The 23,449-nt window shown below is 44.5% G+C and overlaps 2 protein-coding genes across 5 annotated transcripts in view; one reads left to right on the top strand and one right to left on the bottom strand.

Moving 5' to 3' along the window:
- Positions 1-1,461, bottom strand: part of SAE1 (SUMO1 activating enzyme subunit 1) — a 55,501-nt gene extending 54,040 nt beyond the window's left edge. Inside the window, exon 1 of the mRNA XM_073549338.1 lies at positions 1,300-1,461. Within this exon, the coding sequence (XP_073405439.1) occupies positions 1,300-1,391 (92 nt within the window). The 5' untranslated portion in view covers positions 1,392-1,461. The remainder of the gene's footprint in view (positions 1-1,299) is intronic.
- A 6,279-nt stretch (positions 1,462-7,740) lies between these two features.
- The window catches only part of ZC3H4 (zinc finger CCCH-type containing 4), a 69,398-nt gene continuing 53,689 nt past the window's right edge, over positions 7,741-23,449 (top strand). The window contains exons 1-5 of one of the 4 annotated variants that reach the window (XM_073549334.1): positions 7,741-8,170; positions 21,539-21,749; positions 21,938-22,048; positions 22,178-22,385; positions 22,550-22,695. In XM_073549334.1, the coding sequence (XP_073405435.1) occupies positions 8,061-8,170; positions 21,539-21,749; positions 21,938-22,048; positions 22,178-22,385; positions 22,550-22,695 (786 nt within the window). In that variant the 5' untranslated portion in view covers positions 7,741-8,060. Of the gene's footprint in view, positions 8,171-17,937; positions 17,977-18,054; positions 18,422-21,538; positions 21,750-21,937; positions 22,049-22,177; positions 22,386-22,549; positions 22,696-23,449 lie in introns of those variants that run through there. The other 3 variants (XM_073549335.1, XM_073549336.1, XM_073549337.1) reach the window with 3 other exon arrangements.

Raw genomic sequence — 23,449 nt, 5'->3', positions numbered from 1 at the left:
AATTTGGCGGATCTTGACTGATTGTCAAAAACGGAAGTGTGAAAGAGGCCTTAGGGGTAAAACTTGCTGAATGCTACGAACCACATTAATCCCGAGATCTGGAATCCAATAGCCGGACTTAGCAGCAACATCTTGAATGAAGTAAAGAAGCTCAAGCTCAACCCTTGATCTTGGGGGGGGTCTCAGCAGTCTGACCCTCAACCACCAGAAAGTTATCACATACATGATGGATTGGGGATAACTTGTAATTTTGGGAAACCCCTTTTACGACCCGTAATAATAATAATCTTTATATAGCTCCAACATATTCCACAGCGCTTTACAGTTTGCATACGTTATCACTGTACCCATTAGGGCTCACAACTATCAGTATGTCTTTGGAATGTGGGAGGAAACCGAAGAACCCGGAGGAAACCTACGCAAACACGGGGAGAACATACACACTACTTGCAGATGTTGTCCTTGGTGGAATTTGAACCCAGGGCCCCAGTGCTGCAATGTTAACCAATGAGCCACCGTGCTGTCTTGATATATGTAATGCAAACGTTAAAGGGGTTGTCCAGCCTCTATGTGACTGCAGACTTGAGCATCCATCACGCAGTGTCCGCTGGGAGGTCCCTCCAGCGCCAGGAGCAGGCGGTCACATGACCACTAGTATACACTTTGCTTACTCCCGGCCACATTCCGACTAGACGTCGCTCAATTCACTTGCATAGAGCGAGGACGTGTACATCTAGTTGGCACATCACATCCTTGTGGGCACGTGCCCACCCCCAGAGAATCCTCACAGCGTGCGCATTGTGAGGATTCAAGTCTGCAGTTAGACGAAGACCAGACAATCCCTTTAAAGGAAACCAGTCCCCTAAACACCAGAATTTCTTACTCTTCAGCTGTACAAGGTTCATCTGAAGAAAGTGTGAGAACTGTAGCCCAGTTGCAGCCACTGACATCGCTGGAGGTTGTTTTTATTTTATGGGGGGGTTCTTTATTTAAAAAGGGGAGGTGAAAAAAGGATAACCCCTTTAATAAAATACAAAGAAAACTAGATCACCCTGACAACCAATCAGAGCACAGCTTTCATTTTATACACTGCTCTTGAAAGATGAAAGCTGCGCTGTGATTGGTTGCTATGGGCAACAAAGAGCGTTTCTCTTTTAGACAGTTTACACAGTAACAGAGCCCAGCCGCACAGCCTCCTCCTCAGAGAGCGCATGTACAACCTGACGATCGGTCACAGCTGCAGCCCATCACACAAAGCGCAGTCTCTACTATACACCCCAGTATGAAGATTACAATCACCTCCTCTGAGCCTCCAGCCCCCAGAGGCGGATCTGTCGGTCATACTGCGCGGCCTCCTCCTCACTGATCACCGCCTCCTCCTTTTCCACCATGTTTTCCCGGTAAACACACACCGAATGAATGGACGACGAAAGAGGAGGAGTCAATGCGTCACTACCCGCCAGCCGGACCACGTGACCCAACCCTAGCGCCCGCCTTTTCCTCTCTGTGTCATATGTCTGGTTATCGCGTTCTGATTGGACTCCAGAATGGTCGGTCCGTGTATAGGGTGATTGTGATGTTGACCAATCTGCTGAAAAGCGTGGACTTAAAGGGGAACTTGTAATATTTATTAGTAAAAAAAAGTGTCTTCCTTACTTTTCCGTTAGTCCGAGTCTTAGCATCAAGTTCCTTACTCCGCCCTCTGGCGGCAGCGCTGGGTACTGCATGCAATATAACTGGAATTTCCCGAACAATTTCTCCATAAATGTGGGAGTTAGAAATGCCGATCACGTGCGGAGGATTTATTGATTTCAGTACATTTTTTATTTTCTGTAAACTCCATCTTTTAAACTCCAAGACACACCTCATTTCTGTGCTGTAATTTTTTTCCTCTTCTCCCAAGAGCCATAACTTTATTTTTAGTCTTCCTTAGGCCGGTTTCACATTTGCGTTAAAGGCCGCAGCGTCGACCTGCGCACGGCCGCTGCTAAGCCCCGCCTCCTGCCGCGCCTCCTCCGGTAGCTCCGCCTCCGGGCGCATGACGCTACATGCGTCCCCTATCTTTATCACTGAGGACGCAGGCCGTGCGCAGTATGCATTTTGGCGGCGCCTGTGTCCTTTTGACGGTGCGCTGACCGGCGCCAAACGCAACCTGTTGCAATTTGGTTGGGCAGGGCGCACCGTCAAAAGGACGCAGGCGCCGCCAAACGCATACTGTGCACGGCCTGCGTCCTCAGTGATAAAGATAGGGGACGCATGTAGCGTCATGCGCCCGGAGGCGGAGCTACCGGCGGAGGCACGGCAGGGGGCGGGGCTTAGCGGCAGCCGTGTGCAGGCCAACGCTGCGGCCTTTAACGCAAATGTGAAACCGGCCTTAGCTATACGAGGACTTGTGCTTTTTCCAGGACAAGTTTTAGTTTTGGATGACACCTTTCATGTTGCCGCATAATGTACTGAGAAATAGGGGAAAAAATCCATATGTGATAAAATGGTGGGAAAAAAAACAATTTCGCTATTTTTTTTTTTTACTTTTAGGCTGTGTGCACATGATGCAGATTTGCAGCGGTTCCGCAGCGGATTTTACCGCGCAGAAACGTTGCATTTCTGCATTGTGATGTACAGTAGCCTTAAAATCAATGTAAAAAAAAAACGCTGTGCAGACGCTGTGGATTTTTCCGCGCGGTTTTCCTGCGGTACAAAATCTGCAGCATGTTACTTCTTTTGTGCGGTTTTCCATCTCCCCTGTCACCAAATCCGCAGGGGGAAAACCGCGATGGAAAACCGCACAAAAACCGCCAGAAAACCGCATGGAAAATGGAAGAAATCCGCAGGAAAAATGCAGGTCATTTTACCTGCGGATTTCTTCCATTCTGCACGGAAAAATCCGCAGGGCTCAAAACTCTGTCTGCACTCAGCCTTAAGGTGATCATTGTGAGTTAAAACTTATGATTCCCCATGTCAGGATGGTGACAGTGATACCAAACTTGTATACTTGTTTTTTATATAACTTAACGCCTTGTGTACGCTATCAGTATCTGGTCAGTATTTTACCTCAGTATTTGGTCAATATTTTACCTCAGTATCTGGTCAGTATTTTACCTCAGTATTTGGTCAATATTTTACCTCAGTATCTGGTCAGTATTTTACCTCAGTATTTGGTCAATATTTTACCTCAGTATCTGGTCAATATTTTACCTCAGTATCTGGTCAGTATTTTACCTCAGTATCTGGTCAATATTTTACTTCAGTATTTGGTCAATATGTTACCTCAGTATCTGATCAGTATTTTACCTCAGTATTTGGTCAATATTTTACCTCAGTATCTGGTCAATATTTTACCTCAGTATCTGGTCAGTATTTTACCTCAGTATCTGGTCAGTATTTTACCTCAGTATTTGGTCAGTATTTTACCTCATTATCTGGTCAGTATTTTACCTCAGTATTTGGTCAATATTTTACCTCAGTATCTGGTCAATATTTTACCTCAGTATCTGGTCAGTATTTTACCTCAGTATTTGGTCAATATTTTATCTCAGTATTTGGTCAATATTTTACCTCAGTATCTGGTCAATATTTTACCTCAGTATTTGGTCAATATTTTACCTCAGTATCTGATCAGTATTTTACCTCAGTATTTGGTCAATATTTTACCTCAGTATCTGGTCAATATTTTACCTCAGTATTTGGTCAATATTTTACCTCAGTATCTGGTCAGTATTTTACCTCAGTATTTGGTCAATATTTTACTTTACCTCAGTATCTGGTCAGTATTTTACCTCAGTATTTGTAAGGCAAACCCAGGAGAGGAACAATCAGAGGAAAAGTATAATAGAAACACGTCACCACTTCTGTATCTTTCACCCACTCACCAAATACAAATAGTGTGACTGTGGCTTTAGGCCGAATTCAGACTTTTGTAAAACCCGGAGGTCACCATCCATATATAATGATGGCACGTACGTAAGGGGTTAATGAAATATTCTGGTTCTAGCAGAAAAATGGTTAAAATAAAGTTTATACAATTCTGTTCTTTATGTATAGATTCACCACAACTGTTAAGATCTCTGCTTGCTGTCATTGAAACAAGAACATTCGTAGGTTGGATAGTAATAACTTGGGCATGTGTTGGACACACCGTGGCAATCGAGTCCTAATCACATGACTAGGAGAGATTTTATCCAATGAAAGTAAAGAGTTAAAATCCCTATTCAGTGACATCAAGCAGAGGTGATGAAAAGACAGTGACAGCTATTTGCACTGGGGCCTAGCTTCATTATCTGATCCCTATGAAGCTATTGGGTGACTAGCTGCTTCCTGACGAGTGACATGTATGTACATTGGGTGCCGAGCTCCCTCCGTACACGGCAGGGGCCGGCTGTGCTATACCGCCAGCCTCTAAGACTATGTGCACACAAACAGTTTTTGAGGCTTTTAAAAACCACACATTTTTCAAGCACAAACTGCTTCTTTTTTTGTTTATTCTTGGAGTTTTTCAGTTCCTTATGCCTTTTGAAGAATTTTGCTTCCTGACTTTTGAAGCCTTTTTGATGTGACAGTGCCTATTTTGGAGCAGTTCCTTTCACATTCTGCTTTAAAGAAGCGACCTGCACATTTTTCTTTTTCAAAACATCTTCAGAAACAAAATCAGCTTAAAAAAAGTATCCCCATATGAGCAGCAAAGTGGATTTCCCATAGAAAGGAATACAATTTTTTAGGAGGATTTTGTAGACTATCAATCCCCCCCTCCAAAAAAAAAGAAACACTCTGTGTGAACATAGCCTCACAGCATGGGCCAGAACTTGCATCAAAAGCTACTTAACCACTGATATGCCACTGTTACGCTCTGACAGCAGCATTTAAAGTTTTTTTTTCCCAGAAAACCCCTCTTCCCAGCTGCAGTTTAAAAAGACAAACCAAGTGTGCTTTACTCATCCTCTTTGGGTCCAGTGCTGAGTCTCCACCACTGCTTCAGGTGTCTGTGACTGTCACATCAACAGCCCTGCAGCAATCAGCGAGCTCATCTCTGCCCATGTTGATGGCATGAGCTATGAGTTCACAGATTGACTGCAACATTGCCAGAGCTGCAGACAGTAAAGGCCCTTTTACATTTAGCGATGCACCAGCGATCCCGACCACGATACGTCCCGGTCGGGATCACTGGTGCATCGCTAAATGATCGCTAGTGAGCTGCCACACAGGCAGATCTCACAGCGATGCAGCAGCGATACAGCGGACGATACTCACCTTTCAGAAGCGGCGATGCTGACGTCCTCCCGCCCGCGTCCACGCGTCGCTCGTCGGCGCCACAGGAAGCGCCCAACGAGAATTAGAGCCGGCCGATCTCGCGCGATCAGCGACAGACAGCGGGGAGCCGGTCGGAGGTAAGTATCACACATAGCGATATCGCTAGCAATATCGCTATAACGTCACAAAATTGGTGACAATATAGCGATATCGCTATGTGTAAAACCCCCTTAACAGACACTGGGAACAGTGATGCAGTCTTAGCACTGGACCCGGGGAGGGTGAGTAAAGTACATGGGTATTTTTTGCCTTTTTTTTTTAAACAAACTGCAGCTGCAGGACAGGGATTTTTCGAGAACCATAAAACGCCTTTAAGAGGCATATTGCAATCCCAATAACAGCGCCCATCGCCTCTATGCCACACAGTCACGGGGAGATGATGGGTTGGCATTAGTGATGAGCGAGCATGCTTGTGTCCTAATCGAAAAGTATGTTCGAGTCTCCGCGGCTGCATGTCTCGTGAGTGTTCAACAGCCACAACACATGCAGGGATGGCCTAACAGACAGGGAATCCGTGCATGTGTTGCAGCTGTTGAACAGCCATGATACATGCAACTGCAGGGACTCGAACATACTTTCCGAGCATGCCGAAAATACTCGATAAGGACACAAGCATGATCAGATAACACCTTATCCCAGCATGTTCGCACATCACTAGTTCACATACGTTTGTACGCCCATAGAAATAGTCATTTTTTTCTCTTGTATCAACTGCAATACTGAAATACTGTATTATATATATCCTATGTTGGGTAACACTGTATTCGGACCGACCCGGAGAATCATAATACCAGGTCATTTTTATTGCACAGTGAACACTAGAGAAACATAACCCAATAATAACAGTGGGAGATTTGCATTTTTTTCACCATTTCACCTAAATTGGATTTTTTTTCCCTATTTTTTTACAAAACTTTCTATGGTAAAATGAATGATGACATTCAAAACTACAACTTGTCCTTGTAAAAAAAAAGTCCTCATACATCTGGAAAAAAAAATAAATAACATTACGGTTCTTAGAAGAAAAGTTGTAAGAGCAAAAACAAAAGAAAAATATTGCTCTGGCGTTAAACGGGTTGTCCAGGCTTGTGGGTCGCTCTATGTGGCTGCAGACTTGTGAATCCTCACACTGTGCACTGTCTGGATCCTCCAATGCTGGGAACATGAGTATGTGATTTATATGCATGCGCTCATGTGCCGACTAGTGTGTGGCCTCATGTAATAAAAGTGAATCAAGTGAGGCTGGATGGCTAGTTGGAATGTGGCCAGAAATATGCAAATCACACAGGGCTGCAACCTGTGCGGCCGCAGGGGCCCATTTCTACCTCCAAGAAAGTGTAATTTTGCATTTTTAGGAGCTCTTGGTCTGGAAAGGGCCCATATATTGTTCTTGCAAAGGGGCCCTTAGGCCTGTTTCACACATCAGTTTTTCACCATCAGTCAAAATCTGCCGTTTTGCAAAAAAAATGGATCCGCCATTTTGGTTGGTGGATCCGTTTTTTTCCCATTGAGTTGCATTACCGGCGGATCTTGACGGATGGCCATCCGTTGGATCCGTTTTTTTTGCGGATCCGCCAAAATTTAGGCGTCCACCAACATGCCCGGACGGACCATGCAACGTTTTTTCGGCCATCTGGATCCGCATTTTACATTGCACATACCCGGAGGATTTGCCTCGGCCGCAAATTTAACCCTAAACCCTGTTCTGGCGGCTGAAAAAAAATTCTCTCTCTCTCGCAGCGGTTCCTTTAAAATTCTTCCTTTGACGGATCCGTTAAAACAACGGTCCGGTGCCAAACGTTGTGGTCCGTACAGGAACGGATCCGTTATCCGCCATTTTAGCGGATTTTAACTGAGGAAAAAAACTGATGTGTGAAACAGGCATCTGTGTCCGCCAGTGAAATCACACACTTGTGATCACATGACCGCCCACACCAGACCAGGGGAGCGTATTCACAAGCCTGCAGTCATGAGTGACCCCCAAGCCCAGACGACCCCGAGTCTCGCTGAGTGGTGCACATAACAGATGGAGGCTGTTCCTTTTTCTAGTTTATGCGGCATTCTTTCCAAAACTGTGTGAACACATCCTCGGGACCAAGCTTCATTAATGTGCAGCTTCAGCTTGGTACGTATGTGCAGACATTAGCTATTTGTCGGCTCTGAGTCGACTAGACGTCATACTGGCCACCATTTCGAGCTACTAGTTCAACAGGTTCGGTGAGCAGTCACACATGACCTTCCGCGACCAGAACTTTTTTTCTAACTACATTACAATGCCCAGAACTCTTTGCGTTCTGCCGTCATCCCAACTCCACCAATCGCCCTTCCCCCCTCACTAGGCCCCTCCCTACAGAGCTCTCCTATTGGTTCCCTTCGGATTTTGACCAATCACGATGCTCCCCGCACCCACTCTCCGGAAATAACCGAAGCGTGCGTCACGTTCGGAGAGCGGCCTCGGTTGGCTTTGTGACGTCACAGGCGGAGCGCCTCCTCCCAATTCTCCGCGGTCGCCATCTTGAGTCTGTCGTCTTCTCACTGCGCCACGACACACGGATTCACCTACTCCCGGGGAACTTGCTGCCCCTTCCAAAATCCCCTATCTGTCCTCCTTCCCCACCCCTCATATCAACACCACCTCACCCGAGGCCAAAGTCTATAGAGGGGCTGCAGTGAGCCCACCTGGCCGCCGTGTTACAGTGCAAACCACACGTGGATTCATGTGATGTAGCCAAGTGACATAAGTCTAATGGTGTAATATGGCCGTGGAGGGCACCAGTGTCCATGAATCCTCCTCCCCAACATCAAACCATGAAAGTGAACACAACCTCCTCTTCCTCCCCGCCGAAAGGTCGAGTAACGTGCCAGTGTGTGTGTCTAGAGTAAGCCTTGTGTCCGCAGGTGTGGGGGGCTGGGCTGAGGGGGCTGCCTGCCAGCAGGTAATCTGTGCCATTATGTCATGTCTGTGTCCTTCCCGACACATCTTTATAGTCTACTGCTCTCTAATAATGTATATAACGTGTCATGTGTTGGGGGGGGCGAGGTCACCCCCTCCAAATCAACCCCCCCCCTATAATTTTACGTTATTCTATTGCCTTGTCGTGCAGGGGTTAAGTCTTGTTGTATCCTGTGCTCTCTTGTCAATGTTGTGCTGGTGCAAAAAAAAAAAAATGCTGTGACTGATCTGCGGGAGGCGCTACACGGGCCATCTTGATTGGCGCAAGTGGGATCTTATTTTCTGGAGATGGGTACGCGTCCTTTCCGAGCCGCTAAGACTCGTCCGTGTAGTCCGGAAACTTTGGTCGCATTTTATAGAGGTCAGATTTGGCAAAAGTCAACTTGGCACAACTTGACCACCATCTTTATGACGTGCAACCAAAGTCGCCGCCTTGTGACCCCCTTCAACCCTCCAGGGCTTTAAAGGGGTTCTCTATTGTTACTGATTGTGAATCCAGTCATTGTGCGCGAGTACAAGCCCCTTAAATGTTACTTTTTATGATGTGTTTTCAGTACCCATCTCAATCGCAAGGTCCCCTCACCTGACCACCTTATATATGGCCGTGAGGCCGGTCAGCTCATATCAGGGGACCATGTGAAAATGGCCTAAATGTCTTTGAGAATGGCCGTCCTGAACCGTGAGACTAAAGATGAATAATTCGATTTGTGCAGAGGTGACTGGATGCCGGAGCATGAATCAAATTGCTCATTTGTCCGACAGCTAATACTACTGACCATCTATATTTGTGCATGTGTTCCCCATTGGGGAAAGGGGAGTAAGCTGCTGCCAGAAACACCTACTCTGAGAACAGAAGGATCAGGCTTTGAAATTCAACATGCCCCATCCTTGTTTCCCGTAGTCAGGAGAGATCCCCGTACACATGAGATGTTTGAGCGACCGAAGTATGATGTGTTAGGTGGGTCCTTAAAGCGTAATTTTTATTTCAGAAAGCAATAATACACATGAAGATAAACTTTGTAATAGATCTTATCATAAAAATCTGCTTCTTTCTCCTTCTGGACTGATCAGTCATTCACAGAATTCAAAGTTTTGACTTTAATGTGACAGGAGATGGCAGTTACTAGTAAGACTATGGGGAGGGAGCAGTTAGAGCTCCTCCATCTACATAGAACCTTATCAGCACCAACTGCCATATTTTATCGCAGTAATGTAACAATCTGTTTTAACGATTACACATTTTACTCGTGAATTGAGAATGAACGATCAATCCAGGAGGAGAAAAAAGCAGATTTCTGTGATATGAAATATTACAAAGTATTGAGTTCCGAAATATAAATGAAAAGGAGGGTTACTGTTCAAAGAGCAGTCTTGCGTGTGTAATGCGAGAAACTCGCATCAATACCCGACACTGCTGCCGGAACTCGGGATCAGAGTGTGCGGCTGCGTGTATTTCTATGCAGCTCAACACTCCAGTCCAAACCCCTGGCAGCAGTGCCGGGTATTGAGGCGAGAGACTCGTGCTACTGTCGGGATCCCTCAGATATCTCTTTCATCTGAAGGACCGATGTTCTTGGGTGTAAGGCACCATATGTCTCTAATTGATTGCTCCGTCGAGAAGAATAACACAGACACAAGCTTTATCACTACACACGCAAATGTGACCCCTGCCTAACCTGTGTTTTTTTCAATGAATTACCTGGTGTTTGTATACAAATGTGTCCGGGAGGGCATTCCTTCTAGTGATTGACAGATGTAGGAGTCCAGTGGATGGTCTTACTAGTGATTGACAGATGTAGGAATCCAGTGGGTGGTCCTACTAGTGATTGACAGCTGTAGGAGTCCAGTGGGTGGTCCTACTAGTGATTGACAGCTGTAGGAGTCCAGTGGGTGGACCTACTAGTGATTGACAGCTAGCGTTGCATGCACAGTGGTAACATGGAAGACTGTCAAACTGGACTCCTACAGCTGTCAGTCACTAGTAGGATTGCCCTCTGGACTACTACAACTATCAGTCACTAGTAGGACCGCCCACTGGACTACTACAGTTATCAGTCACTTGTAGGACCCACCACTGGACTCATAAACACCATGTATTTCAATGAGTAAAATGCAAGTTTTGCTGAAACTAATCTGACAAAAATGTCAGTCAATTTGCTCTTGTCTATAACTTGCTTCCTGCAGATCAGAGACCCTTTCCATCATGTCAAGTTCCCTCTACCTTCCTCCTGTGGCAGTAATGTGTTTGGCAGTCCTTGTTGCTCGGCTATATACTCGTGGTGTATACATTGCATTATCTGGCAGATATGTAACCCTCTACTGTCCTGATCCCTTGCTGATGGAGGAGTCTTTGGTGAGGATGACTGCGGGGTGGATTACATCCTCTTGACAAGCTCAGACCCCTATATGGTCATGTGTGCTTGCCCTTTATATAGAGTGACAGGTGATTTCTAGCAGTGTGATCAGGGGTCACCCATCTGCAGGAATGATCCTTGGAGAAGCATCGGGCAGCATTGCTTGAAATGACCCATGTGGCTCAGGGTGTTGCCACCTCACCTATAACTATCATTGTTAATAATTAAATGTGCCTCTTAGGTTTATTTGTTCCTGGGAAAGCTGGGTGAGAACTTATATGTCTGCCTTTACAGCCCCTTCTCCAGCTTTTCCTGGTGAGCCTGGTCTTTATTGTGCGGCAGAGTCTCCTGTTTAGGTTTGTGTTGGTGGCTTTTGCTTGGCTGTTTTCACCCCTGGGGGCCTCAGGAGCAGCGGGCCTGCTATGTGATGTAACAGCAGTGCAATGCTGAAGGCCTGGTGTAAGAGAACAGGAGGGCTTTGTCATCGGAGGCGGCCAGGCCGCAGCAGGAAGGAGTGAGAATAATCAGGAGGGTGTCATGTTTGTAGAAAGAGGCTTCCATCTGGTATTGCAAAGGTTCTGTGCTGGACGTGGCTGTGGGCTTTAGGACTGAGCTGTAAAAAGGGAAGGGATGGTTTCTCACATAATGCTGCCTGGCATTTGTGATCTGTCCAGCTGTAATTTCAAGATCCCCATACACTTTAGACAAAAGTCGGCCAAACTCAACAATTATCTAAGATGTTTGGGGGCATCTTGACTCTCCGCCAACAGAGAAGGATCCGGCCTGCTAAACTTCAGCTGCCAATCCTTATGTTTGGCTTGGAGATATGTTCTCTATGAAAGTGCCACAGTCCAAGCTCAAGAACAGCCCAGTGCTCCTGTGTATGGGGTCGGCCCAACAATCATTAGACTGACAGCTGTCTCCTGTATGGCCAGCTATATGGTTATTTAGACAAAAGTTGGCCAAACTCAACAATTATCTAAGATGTTTGGGGGCATCTTGACTCTCCGCCAACAGAGAAGGATCCGGCCTGCTAAACTTCAGATGCCAATCCTTATTTTTGGCTTGGAGATATGTTCTCTATGAAAGTGCCACAGTCCGAGCTCAAGAACAGCCCAGTGCTCCTGTGTATGGGATCGGCCCAACAATCATTAGACTGACAGCTGTCTCCTGTATGGCCAGCTATATGGCAGCCATATTAGAGGCTAAAGGATTTGTCCAGTTAAAAAAGTCACTTGCTAATGGTTGGGTGTCCAACCACTGAGACCTGTATCTTGTCAGTAGATTGGAGCTTCTTTATCCCTGGAGGAGAATTTTTATATCTGTTAGAGATGGAGTGACAAGTCGGATGCCCAACTGGCGCTCCATTCTTTCTCTATGGGGCTTCCAGAAAAGCGGAGGGCAGCGCTGTGCAGCCCCATAGGGAGTGAATGGAGCGGTGGTCGGGCATGCGCACTTTCACTCCATTCAAATGTGGTTCCAACAAATTTTACGTTCCCCGTTCTGCCAATTGGTGCAGGCCCCAGCAGTCGGACCCCACCGATTAAAGGGCCAGTGGGCTGTTTACAGCCCTTGATGACCTTTTATCAGATTCCTGGGGACCACAGTGCTTGGGCTGGCAACTATATTTTGCCCATTAATTCCGTCTTGCTCTGTAAGCACACATAGTATTCACTACTGAACGGTGAGGTGCTTGCAATGAAAGATTATAGTACAAAGAGCCGTTAGCACAGCTAGTGATGAAGGTGCACGAGTAGGTTCCCAAACCCTCAATAATTGTAAAGATTACATGGCACACTAAGATAGTTGAAGTGAAGGAATTTTAATGTGATCCAAAATAAGTACAGTAGTCACAAATGTTTCGGTCAAGACCATCATCAGTGTACTACAAACAAAAAAATAATAAACATAAGATACATAAACGATAGTATATACAATTTAAGCTCAAAGTAGAAGGTCATGGTTATAGTAAATGGGGTAGTTCAATGGACATGACATACATCAGAGTCCTATTAAGGCCTGCAAAAAGCAGTGGTATAGTGATATACTATTATCAAAATATGATGACGTTAATTGAAACAGGAAAATGATAAAAAGGTATACAGCGATATAAAGAAAAAATTTAACCCACCTATAAGGTACAATAGATAGCCGTGGGGAACTCACATTTAAGAGAGTAATGCTTAGTCTAGGGTACAAAAAGAAGTGAGGAGTGAGACTGGACCAGGGTTAGTATGTATAATTTGTGGCAAGCAAAGATGGAACTTAGCACCTACCAGTTAGAGCAATGTATCAAGTATGGTGGTTTGCCAGTGACCAAAATGCAGGCATATCTAAGGAGGGTATAAAGAATAGCAGCGAATCAGTACGATGAAACACGATAGCCATGGTGGTACCCGATTTTTTAACTTACCAAAGAAAGTGCAGGAACGGGAGTCCTGGCCGCGGTATCCACCTCTTGTCAATCAGGTGCAGTGACAAGCTCTGGGGCTATTTATATGTGATCAAGCATCGTACAGTGTGCGCGTTGCCGTGGGGCTGGATATGACAAACCGGAAGTAGCGGCATTATGCGTTCCACCATACCGGAACTGGAGTATTGTCCGTTCCAGATGTGCTAAAGCTTGCGTTTCACTAGATAAATGTGATGGTGATGTAGAACAGAGCAAGGTGGATCCGTGGGAGGTCGGAAGGTGACTCAAATGTAGCGGAGTGCTCCAGGAGAGAAGTCATGAGGAGGATATTCAGTATAAACGATTCTGGAAAAGAGACAGAAATGTCAGTAATATGGTACAGTATCAAATTAAAGAGTGGCTAATCTATATTGTCTAAATAAATTGCAAACCAGAGGGATAGACTTACAAATTGGACATCAAATATAAAATAAGTTTGATATTACACAAATGACTGCAAGTCATAATCCTTGTTGAGGCCACTTGAGGTCAAAGTGTTCAATTTGTGAATCCAATACGCCTCCCTGCGTTTCAGTATATTAATACGGTCACCACTTCAGGGGGGGGGGGGGGGGTGAGACGTTCAATAATTTTAAATTTTATTGTAGAGAAAGAGAAAAAGCAGGATGGCACTCACCGTTCATGTAAATCAAATCAAACTGATTGAGCGCGAAACGGCTGTTGTCCTTCTTCCAGCACATTGCTCCCGTGCCTATGCCGATGCCCTGTGTATGTGAATTAATGTGATTTAATTCACATGAACGGTGAGTGCCATCCTGCTTTTTCTCTTTCTCTACAATGAAATGTTCTGTTTTTTCAACATGGGACTGAGCACCCGTTCCAAGTGGGATTAAGGTGTTTTTTTAAAGTGAAAAATATATGTGTGGACATTCAGGGTATTTTTTCACACAACGGTGCCGGATATCTATTTTCTCAAATTTGTGGACAATTTTAAATTTTAGTTGTGCCACACTGTGGCCTTGGGAGATGAACTATTGTGGTATGGGTAGTAAAAAGTTCTTGCATCTAATGGTGGATTTATGCTTCAAAATTCTATCTTTTATGGACTGAGTGGTCTCTCCAACATATAATAATCCACAGGGACATTTTATCAAATAGACAACAAAGCTTGAGTCACCTGTAAAGTAGTTATTGATAGTATACTGCTCAAAGAAATAAAGGGAGCACAAACAGCCTGTTGCAAATGGAATTGTGTTCCCTTTATTTTTTTGAGCAGTGTATATTTTTTTTTTACCTGTGTATGGCTGATAAATGGTGTCTCCTTTTAAAACATTGTTGCACTGGTTGCAATTCAAGCATGGAAAAGTGCTCGATATAGGGTTACGTAGATACCGTTGTTAAGGTTGTACGTATGGAACCTATGTTGGCCTTTACCAAAGTATCACGTAGGTTTTGTCCCCTTTTAAATCAGGGAAGGAAGGGTACTTTAAAAGCTTCTATGTCTGGATGGGGAGTCCCTAAAATGTGCCAATATTTCCGAATTGTTCTATGGATGATGTATGCAGATGGGTGGTAACAATGGACAAAAGGAATACGATTGGAGATTTTGTAACCTGGAGATCTGGTAGAAGTTACTGGTGTATGTAGCACATGAGGCGGATAACCTCTAGCTAGAAATTTGGATTTCATCTCACCAACCATCTGTGCTTGTAAAGATGAATCGGAGACAATCCTATTGACCCTCTGTAATTGGGAACTGGGTATGGAATTTTTCATTCTGGTCAGATGAAAGCTGTCATAGTCAGTAGGTTTAGAATATAGGTCAGTTGAAAGTCGACTCGAATTGTCCTTAAAGGGAATCTGTCACCCCTTTTTTGAGATGTCATATAATGATATCATTGAATTGTGTGTTACCTAGGTATTGTAGTCGTACAGTACTTTTTATCCCCCCTGTCCCCCGCACCTTTGATGCATAAATACCTTTTTTATCACTCTTCAGATTTATGGAAATCGCCGCGGTCCGGTCCAATGGACGTAGCTTATTCTCCCCCCACCTTGGCTTGCTGGACGTAATTTCTTCTGTGAATATAACAGATGCCGTTGTTTATTCGCGCCTGCGCATTGATAAGGTCGTTCGCGCTTGCGCAGTATGCTTTGCCCAGCTGTGGGCAAAGCATATAATCGCTACTGCGCATGCGCCAATATTTTTCCCTGCGTCTATGACTTGGAAGTCTTCATATGCATGTTTCTCTAGGAGGAATCCGCAGGAAATTATTATAGGCCTTAGATAGGGCAATAATGTTGGATGTCTCTTCTTCTTCTCTTATATGGAAAAAGTAGGTGAGGTCATGACCTTTAAGCATGCTTAACATAAGGGTTGCCTTCTACCAATTGGTGCAGGTCCCAGCAGTCGGACCCCACCAATTAAAAGGCCAGTGGGCTGTTTACGGCACTTGATGACCTTTTATTAGATTCCCGGGGACCACAGTGCTTGGGCCGGCAACTGTATTTTGCCCATTAATTTCTTCTTGCTCTGTAAGCACACATAGTATTCACTACTGAACGGTGAGGTGCTTGCAATGAAAGATATCCTGACGCCCGTGCCAGTGTGCTCTGTGTGGGCAGAGTTGGCGTGCAATTTGTACTGCCCCGAAAGGTGGTATAAATATCCGACTGGATTGTCAATTGGCAGAAAATGATTCATCACCTCTGCTCTACTGAAATGTTGATTTATGCCTTCTTATTTGTTATCTGTAAGATAAGCTGCTGTCATGTCCATTGGTCCCTTATCAGCCCCTAGAAAACAAACAGTTGAGTGTGTTTGGAGGTAGCCAGGGGATATGGGGTCTGGTCCTTTTTTATGTGTTGGCATTGACTTGTTTACTAAAAGTTGAAAGTGATTTTTGTTGATGCATAACAGCAGTTTTCCTTGGTTCCTAGGTCAGGTCATCCATATCACCAGCACGGACCCGTTGAAGCGCTCGAGCAGCGCGAAACGGCCGTTGTCAGCCTTTCTTGCACTCCTTATGTCACTCCCCCGACTTGACATGTTCATGATATGTCAATTAAATCAGTGAAACTTCGATCTCGATGAGTGCGACCTTTTCTCTTTGCATGGATTACCAGCATAGATGTATTGTAGAACATCCTGGATAGTTCCGTTCTCAAGATTGGAAGTTATCCTCCATTCATAGGATAGGAGGCAACTTTCCGAGAACCAATCCTGAGAATCAGGGCTGAATGGTCCATCATACAAACTTTCGCTACATCCATTCTGTAGGGGGTCGTTGGAGATAGCCAAGAGCAGTGTTTGGCTGGTCTTTGGCACAACCATGATCGAGCACCGCTTCATTCTTTAGGTTCTTTTTAGAGCGCTGGTTCTCTTGAATCAGTGGAGGTCCTAGTGGTCTGACCCCCAGCGATCAGGAAGTTATCCCCTATTCCTTGGAGAAGATGTTGACTTCCAACCTTGCCTAACCCCTTTAATCTATGTCGATGGATGAAGCTTCGCCCTAAGGACCCTCATAGCCATTAGATTGTAGTTAGCCAATACCAGAAGAACTGGCTGACTATTTCATGCCTATGGTGGTCTTCCAACTCCACCAGCAGGTGATGGTGGGGGGCAGAAACATCCGTATTTTGTATATAAGCATCTTACCCTTTTTTCCTCATGAGAGATGAGCTGTCTAGCATCAGCTCTGTCCGCTATCCCCATGGAAAACACCTGCACTCTCGGCAGTGCAAATGGATCTCGTATATATTGTTGTTTGTCCGACAGCTGCTTCATGTGTATACCAAAGTGATTTAACCGGTCAACAGGGGATTTGTGATGAGGCTCTGCTCTCAATGGGCAATTTGGGGCAGTTTTTAGTTTTTTTTCTTTACTAGGAGTTGTAGGAGTGGATGACACTGGTCCCAGGGCAGTACAGTGGCCTGGGTACCCGTCCAATACCCATCAGGTATCATATACAGGTCTGACAGTAATCAACATGATTCCCCCACTATCCCCAGGCACAATATTTGCAGGGGGGTCAGCTATGTGCCACCCAACATGCAACTGTCTGATGCCTAGCAGATCATGTTGGTGACTATTGGATCAGGGCACGGTAACTGCTGGGTGTCAGACGTGACCTCAGTAACTGCAGCCCTATGTGCACAAACATCTCTGCCACCCCAATATCTGATCGGACAGTAGGGTTATCCTGGGCATCCTTATTAAGGTTATGTTGATGTGAGGTTTTTTGACCCATGGACAAAAATTTTAGCAGATGAAAAAGAAAGTAACAACCTATGACAATTGGAGATGTAACTGTGTGTGGGTTTTAATGCATTTTTGACAGGGCAAATCCAGGCGTAGGTCCTGAAAGAAAAAGTAGCATAGGGGTCAGAATTTACAGGTGCCCTGTGTGAACCCGACCTCTGCCGCTCCATGGACCGGTATGATGGCGCCCGGGCATGGCAGACTGTGTGCTGTATGGGATGTTGTGGCTGGGTGTCTCCTAAGGCCTGTTTCATACTTCAGTTTTTTGACGTTAGTCAAAATCCGCCAATTTTTGAAAAAAACAGATCCGACAAAAAGGGGCGGATCCGTTTTTTCCCCCATAGACTTACATTATTGTCTTGTAGATGGATCGGATGGGAAATATTGAATGTGTTTTATTTGTTGTATTGTTAGGAACAATAATATTATTTCCTGCAGGGATGAATAGCTGTGACCTATGTGCATTGTAGGTGAAGTGGTGAGAGAGTTAGGGGCACCATCTGCAGCCAGCCAATGTGCTGCGAGTTGTCCTCCGCCATCGCTGCAGCTCAGGAGGGGTTAATCCAGTTTTGCTGACTTCTGTGCTTGTAAAATGGCAGCTGGTGGGGGATGGGCTTCCTCTGTCCACCAGAGCTTGCCACCTCCCAGGGTTCTTGTGCACAGTCCCTGGCTGTCAGCTGTTTAGCATGAGGTTAGTTCTGCATAGCATCCAGGATGATGAGCCGCCTCCTCCACCCACCCTCCATTTTAATGACTAGTGTTCGCAGATGTGAAGCCTCGCCCCACAACAGACGACCTATGAACCAGCTTCTCCTTTCTTCTCTTTAATCCCTCCTTCCTACCCGCAGCATTGCTTTATTTTATATATTTATTTTTTTCACCATTTTTTTCCCCTCTTCCTTCAAATATAAGAACCAAGAAACAAGCCCCAGATATCTAACCCTGTGATTGCCCAATCCTGTAGCTCCTGCACTGATCACCCCACTTACCGCCTTTCTTTTTTTTTCTTCTGTTAACCATTGCCGTCCTGAATCTGGTGTAGTTACACCCCCCCATCTTTCTTTCCTTCTCTCCCCTATAACTGGAAAATCAAGAAGTTGCTAAACCCCTTATGTTATTACTGTGATACTGAGGATGTGAGTATGTCTCCCCCCGAAACTGAAATGTCTTTTGTCAGCAGCAACACGTCTGTGCGAAGCGCCCTACGTCGCCATCAATACTAAGCACCTACGCAGTGACATGTCGCCTTCACTATTGCATGCAGCACCTCTGACAGATCACAGCCTGTAAATCTGCACCCAAAAAAAAAAAAAAAAAGTATTTCTTGGGACCAGGCATATGGCGAGGCTATATATAGGAAGGTTAGAACCAACCCTTGGCTCCTGCCTCTAAATAGTCCTCCACGGGGACCTCACATAGGGAGTCATATCCTCGGTTGCGGGGGGCTCAGTGCTTTATAATATGACCCTCATCAGGACCGTACTTAATCTTCTGTATCGTATGTCATTAGTTTCATGTTGGGGAGGGGGGGATAGGAAGTGTTTGCTGTAACTTGTCACAAGACTTCATACGTTAACCATATGTATGCCGGAGGCCGTTTCGACGATCCCTCCCTTCCTTTTGGAAATGTAATCAACTTGATGAATGCGGCAGCCATGGCATCCATCCGCCACGTCGATTAAAGAACTAAAAGATAATTAGGGATGTAATGTTGGCGAAAAAGCTTTTATAGTTGACCGTTCAAACAAAAAAAAAAGTATATATATATATATATATATATATATATATATATAAAACCCTCGTCGGGCATGGTGATGTTGAGAGTTGCAGTTTTGCAGCAACTGAAGAGCTGCCGGACATAGTTTGTGCTAGTTTTTAGTTTTATAATTGTGCGTTCAATGTTTTGTTGTGTTTTTGGGGACTGCAAACCTTGGTCTCAGCCTTATGTTTAGCAGATATACCAGTAAAAGGCCCTGCCGTGTAATTTGTGCATTCGTAGGGTTTCAATGGCGGCCAAAAGGAAGTCTGTTGTTGGGTTGGTAAATGTTATTTTTCTTATATTATTTTTTTATGATTTTATAGGAAAGTGTAGCAGCGCAAAAAGAAAGCGTGAGCTGTGTGATACATCGGGTGTTTTCACATCTGTGCACATGTCCGAGACGTCTAACTTATACCACTGACCAAAGGATTTTTATGTATGTGCTAAAAATACCAAAAAGTTGGGAGCAGGTATGTAGATAGATATTTATACACCTGCTCCCAACTTTTAGGGTTACCCATGGATCAGCCTAGAGCCAGCCTGGTTTCTGCAGTTCTCAGGGCTAACATGGATATTCTCCGCTATAATCTGAGTATATGGTAACGTCCGCTGCCGGATATATCTGTAATAGAGCACACACCGGTGGACCCGGCCTCGGAGCTTCGTTTCCGGTAGATTTAGTATTCCCGGCATGTATGCCGAGGATTAACCCAGGCAGCGAGTACCCTGACTGTAATCTCATCTGGTGGAAAAGCGCAGCGATCCTGGCAGCCCGTGGAGACGTTCCTCTCTGTAGGGTTGCACTGTCATGCTGCTAATTAAACATAGGTTCTAATATGTTCGCACCGGGCAGAACAATTTGCCTAATTTTTCCTGTAATTGAATGGTTTTTTTAAGTTGAAGAAGAGACTAGAAATGAGCAGCAATAGTAGCAGCACCCACATTTATTAATGAAGAACTTGGATACTGTTGTGGGCTCGGAGTGGACGGTGCTGTTCTCTAGATCGGTGGGGGTCAGAGTAATTAGCACATTATTGCCTATACTATAGATAGATGAAAACTTAAAATCTTGGTAAAAAAAAAACTTTTATAGGGCTTTTGTGCTATTTTTTTATTGTTTAAACGGAGGGGAAGGGATTTTCATCGAAGAAATTAATAAATAATATTTAGCAGTGGAATCCTCCCCCAGTTACAGCACCGCTAGTCCGCTGGATCGGAAGTGGTGACCAGCAATCACCTTGACCCAATAGTCAGTCTCTCTGGTGGTCCAGGCGTCATCACGTCCCATCTGGCAGAGACTGGTAACAAGTATTGTTTTTTTTTTCCATAATATCTTTTTACAGTAGCGTAAAATTCATTTAATTGTCTTATATGGGGGCAACAATCAAGACCACCAATACTGAATGGATCTACAGTACACATGCACACTACCTCTCCATTCATTATATCTGGCTTTTTGGAAATAAGCGTGGTAAAGCGTCTTCCGTATCATAAGGCCACGTAGATGTCATAGAGGAGTGTCTCCCATTCACCCCTCCTATAAGGAAGACCTGACACTCTGAAATCCATATATTATGTGGCTGCACATTAAAGGGGTTGTCCAGTGAAGACAATTTGATAACTTAAAGGCCGCTGGGACCTGCACCAGTTGGCAGAACTGGAAATTTCTGTCCCCATTAGAAAGGAGCAAGAGGGAAAAAAAAAATTGATCCAGCTTGAGACGGAGGCGGCTGCAATTTTACAAAGCTTTATTGGACAACTTAAAAATATGTTGGTTCTTTAAAAATCTCTTATAGCAAACACCAAGCACACCAGTGAGGAGGATCAACGCGTTTCAACTATAAAAAAGTCTTAGTCATGACACAGACCTTTTTTTTAGTTGAAACGCGTTGATCCTCCCTTGTGTGGTTGGTGTTTGCTATAAGAGATTTTTAAAGAACCAACATATTTTTTAGTTGTCCAATAAAGCTTTGTAAAATTGCAGCCGCCTCCGTCTCAAGCTGGATCAATTTTTTTTTCCTCTTGCTCCTAATTAATGTGGATGCTCACCACAGTCCATGCTGGACGTTGGCAGGCTTGGGATTGCATTGCAGACGGGTAAGCTGACTACACTTCCTTTACTTATTCATTAGAATGGAGCAACCCGACCGCCACTCCCATTAATTCCCCTAGAGTGCTCCGGAGTACTGGTTTTGAATGGAGCGGTGGTCGAGCATGCTCACTTAAATTAAAGTGCCTCATCCTGGTGATCAATTTGGGTCCTGATTTATAAGTTATCATCTATCCTCCCTGGACATCCCCCTTTAGCATTGATGGGCCCTGTTTGATGAAAAAAGTGGTGATTCAAAAGCCCGATCTTCTCAGATTTAGATAGAAAGTAATGAAAAATAAAGTTTTATTTAGGCATGGTTGACCCCCTCTCTGCTTTAGCTGTGTTGTTTTTTTCTCTTTTTTTATTGTTTTTCTTAAACTTTTCTATTTTTTCCCATTACAGGGAGGATGGTGAGTTAGAGGAGGGTGAACTTGAAGATGATGGAGGTGAGGATGCCAGCCACGATGTCCCCGAGCCTCCAGCCCCCAAAGATAAGGAGGAGAAGCATCACAGTGAATCTGATGACGAAAAGTCGCATCGAAAACTGAAAAGAAAACGCAGAAAGGAGAAAGAGAAGCGAAGAGCAAAGAAGAAAAGAAAGTCTAAGCACAAGGTATATAGAAATGGTGGAAATGAGCAGAGAGCATACGGCGCGTGCTCCTGTACAGCTGTATCACTGTTATAAGGCCAGTTCAGACAAACATATTCGCAGTTCGTTTACGGACCCGACTGACCTCGGGTCTCTTGACCCAAACTTTCAGCCTTCTATTGTATGTGACATGCTGATTTTTTGTTCCTTAGCGTCATGCATCATCTAGTGAAGAATATTCTGACTATAGTGATGACTCAGACTTCAGTCCTAGTGAAAAAGTTCACCGCAAATACAGAGAATACAGCCCCTCATATCCTCCGGTAAGTGACGTGTTCCTCTTAGTGATATACATCACTTTTTATTTTTTTGGCCTATAGGATGCTACATGTGTCAAACTTAATTTAGTATATAAGTACCATATTTTCATTTCTTTATTTTAATGTCATCAGTCGTACTCCCATAATGCCCCACCTCCAAAGAAGGGCTACCACAACATGGACAGCAAGAGCTACGGCATGTACGACGAGTATGAGAATGACCAGTATGGGGAGTATGAAGAAGACGAGGGGGATGATATGGGTAAAGATGAATACGATGATTTTGCCAAGGAGTTGAACCAATATCGAAGGGCCAAAGAGGGCAACTATCATGTTAGAGGTAAGCGACAGTCTACACAATCTTGTGGATGAACGTACTCAGAAGGGTCAGATTTGTAGGACCTCTGACCACGCTGTAGTCGTCAAACGGCTAAGATTTGTTGTAAATATGGCTGAATATTTTAGGTTTTATTAAGTAACTCCATCATTTACTTTTTTCCCCAGGAATGAGAGGAAGGATTAAGTTGATACGAGGTCGGGGAAGAGGGATGATGCGAGGAAGAGGCTTCAGAGGGAGAGGCAGCAGAGGAAGAGTTTACTCTGGAGAGGAATACCAAGATGATGAGGAAATGTACGATGAAGAAATGGAAGTGAGTGGCACAATCATGTAACAGGACATGATAACCCTGTATATATGTGTCCCCTTTATTTTATATAATTGCCTCTAGCAATCAGCAGATCAGAAGCTACTTGTGGTTACAGACAGTGCAGCAAACATATTAAGTTCAGTCTCTCACGTCAAAATAGTTTTAATATTTTATATTTGCACCGATTGTAATTTTCCATTAAGTAAATGGTACGTAGAGCATCTATCACCAATCTGTGTCTGCACTTTTTTTTTTCAGAAAGCAATAAGCAGCCAGAAATTGTTGATTCTTAGTAATTGCCATCTGTTAATGAGGATCCATCATCAGTTTGAGCAGTTATACTGGCCACATCGTTGAATCTTGGTTGCAAAGCTGAATTAAATAGATCTTTCAATTTCTCCTCTCAGTTGTAGAGAAACTAGCTTGTCAAGTTTAATTTCTAATTTGTAAGTTTAAGGGAGTGTTACCAGTGATTTTTTTTTTTTTTGTCTGGTGGTGGTTACGTTTTCACCTCATGCTGACACCTGTTGCTTATGATTGGTCAAAGTCATGCAGGGGAAAAAAACAAGTCAGAAAGAAGCTTAGAAGTGGTTTATGCTGTGTGAGACATGTGATGTCACCCACCCCTGCTGTCCTCTGTGCACACTGTACTGTGTAGAGTAGTACAGCAGAGCTGACAATGTCGTGAGAGCTGCAAGAGGTGTTTGTAATAACACACAGCTCTGCTGTATTCCTCCCTCAATGATTTCCCTGTGCT

The sequence above is a fragment of the Dendrobates tinctorius genome, unplaced genomic scaffold, assembly GCF_039654945.1.
Source record: "Dendrobates tinctorius isolate UK_male_01 unplaced genomic scaffold, ASM3965494v1 ptg000158l, whole genome shotgun sequence".
Taxonomy (NCBI): Eukaryota; Metazoa; Chordata; class Amphibia; order Anura; family Dendrobatidae; genus Dendrobates; species Dendrobates tinctorius.
This window is presented reverse-complemented; position numbering and strand designations above follow the sequence as displayed.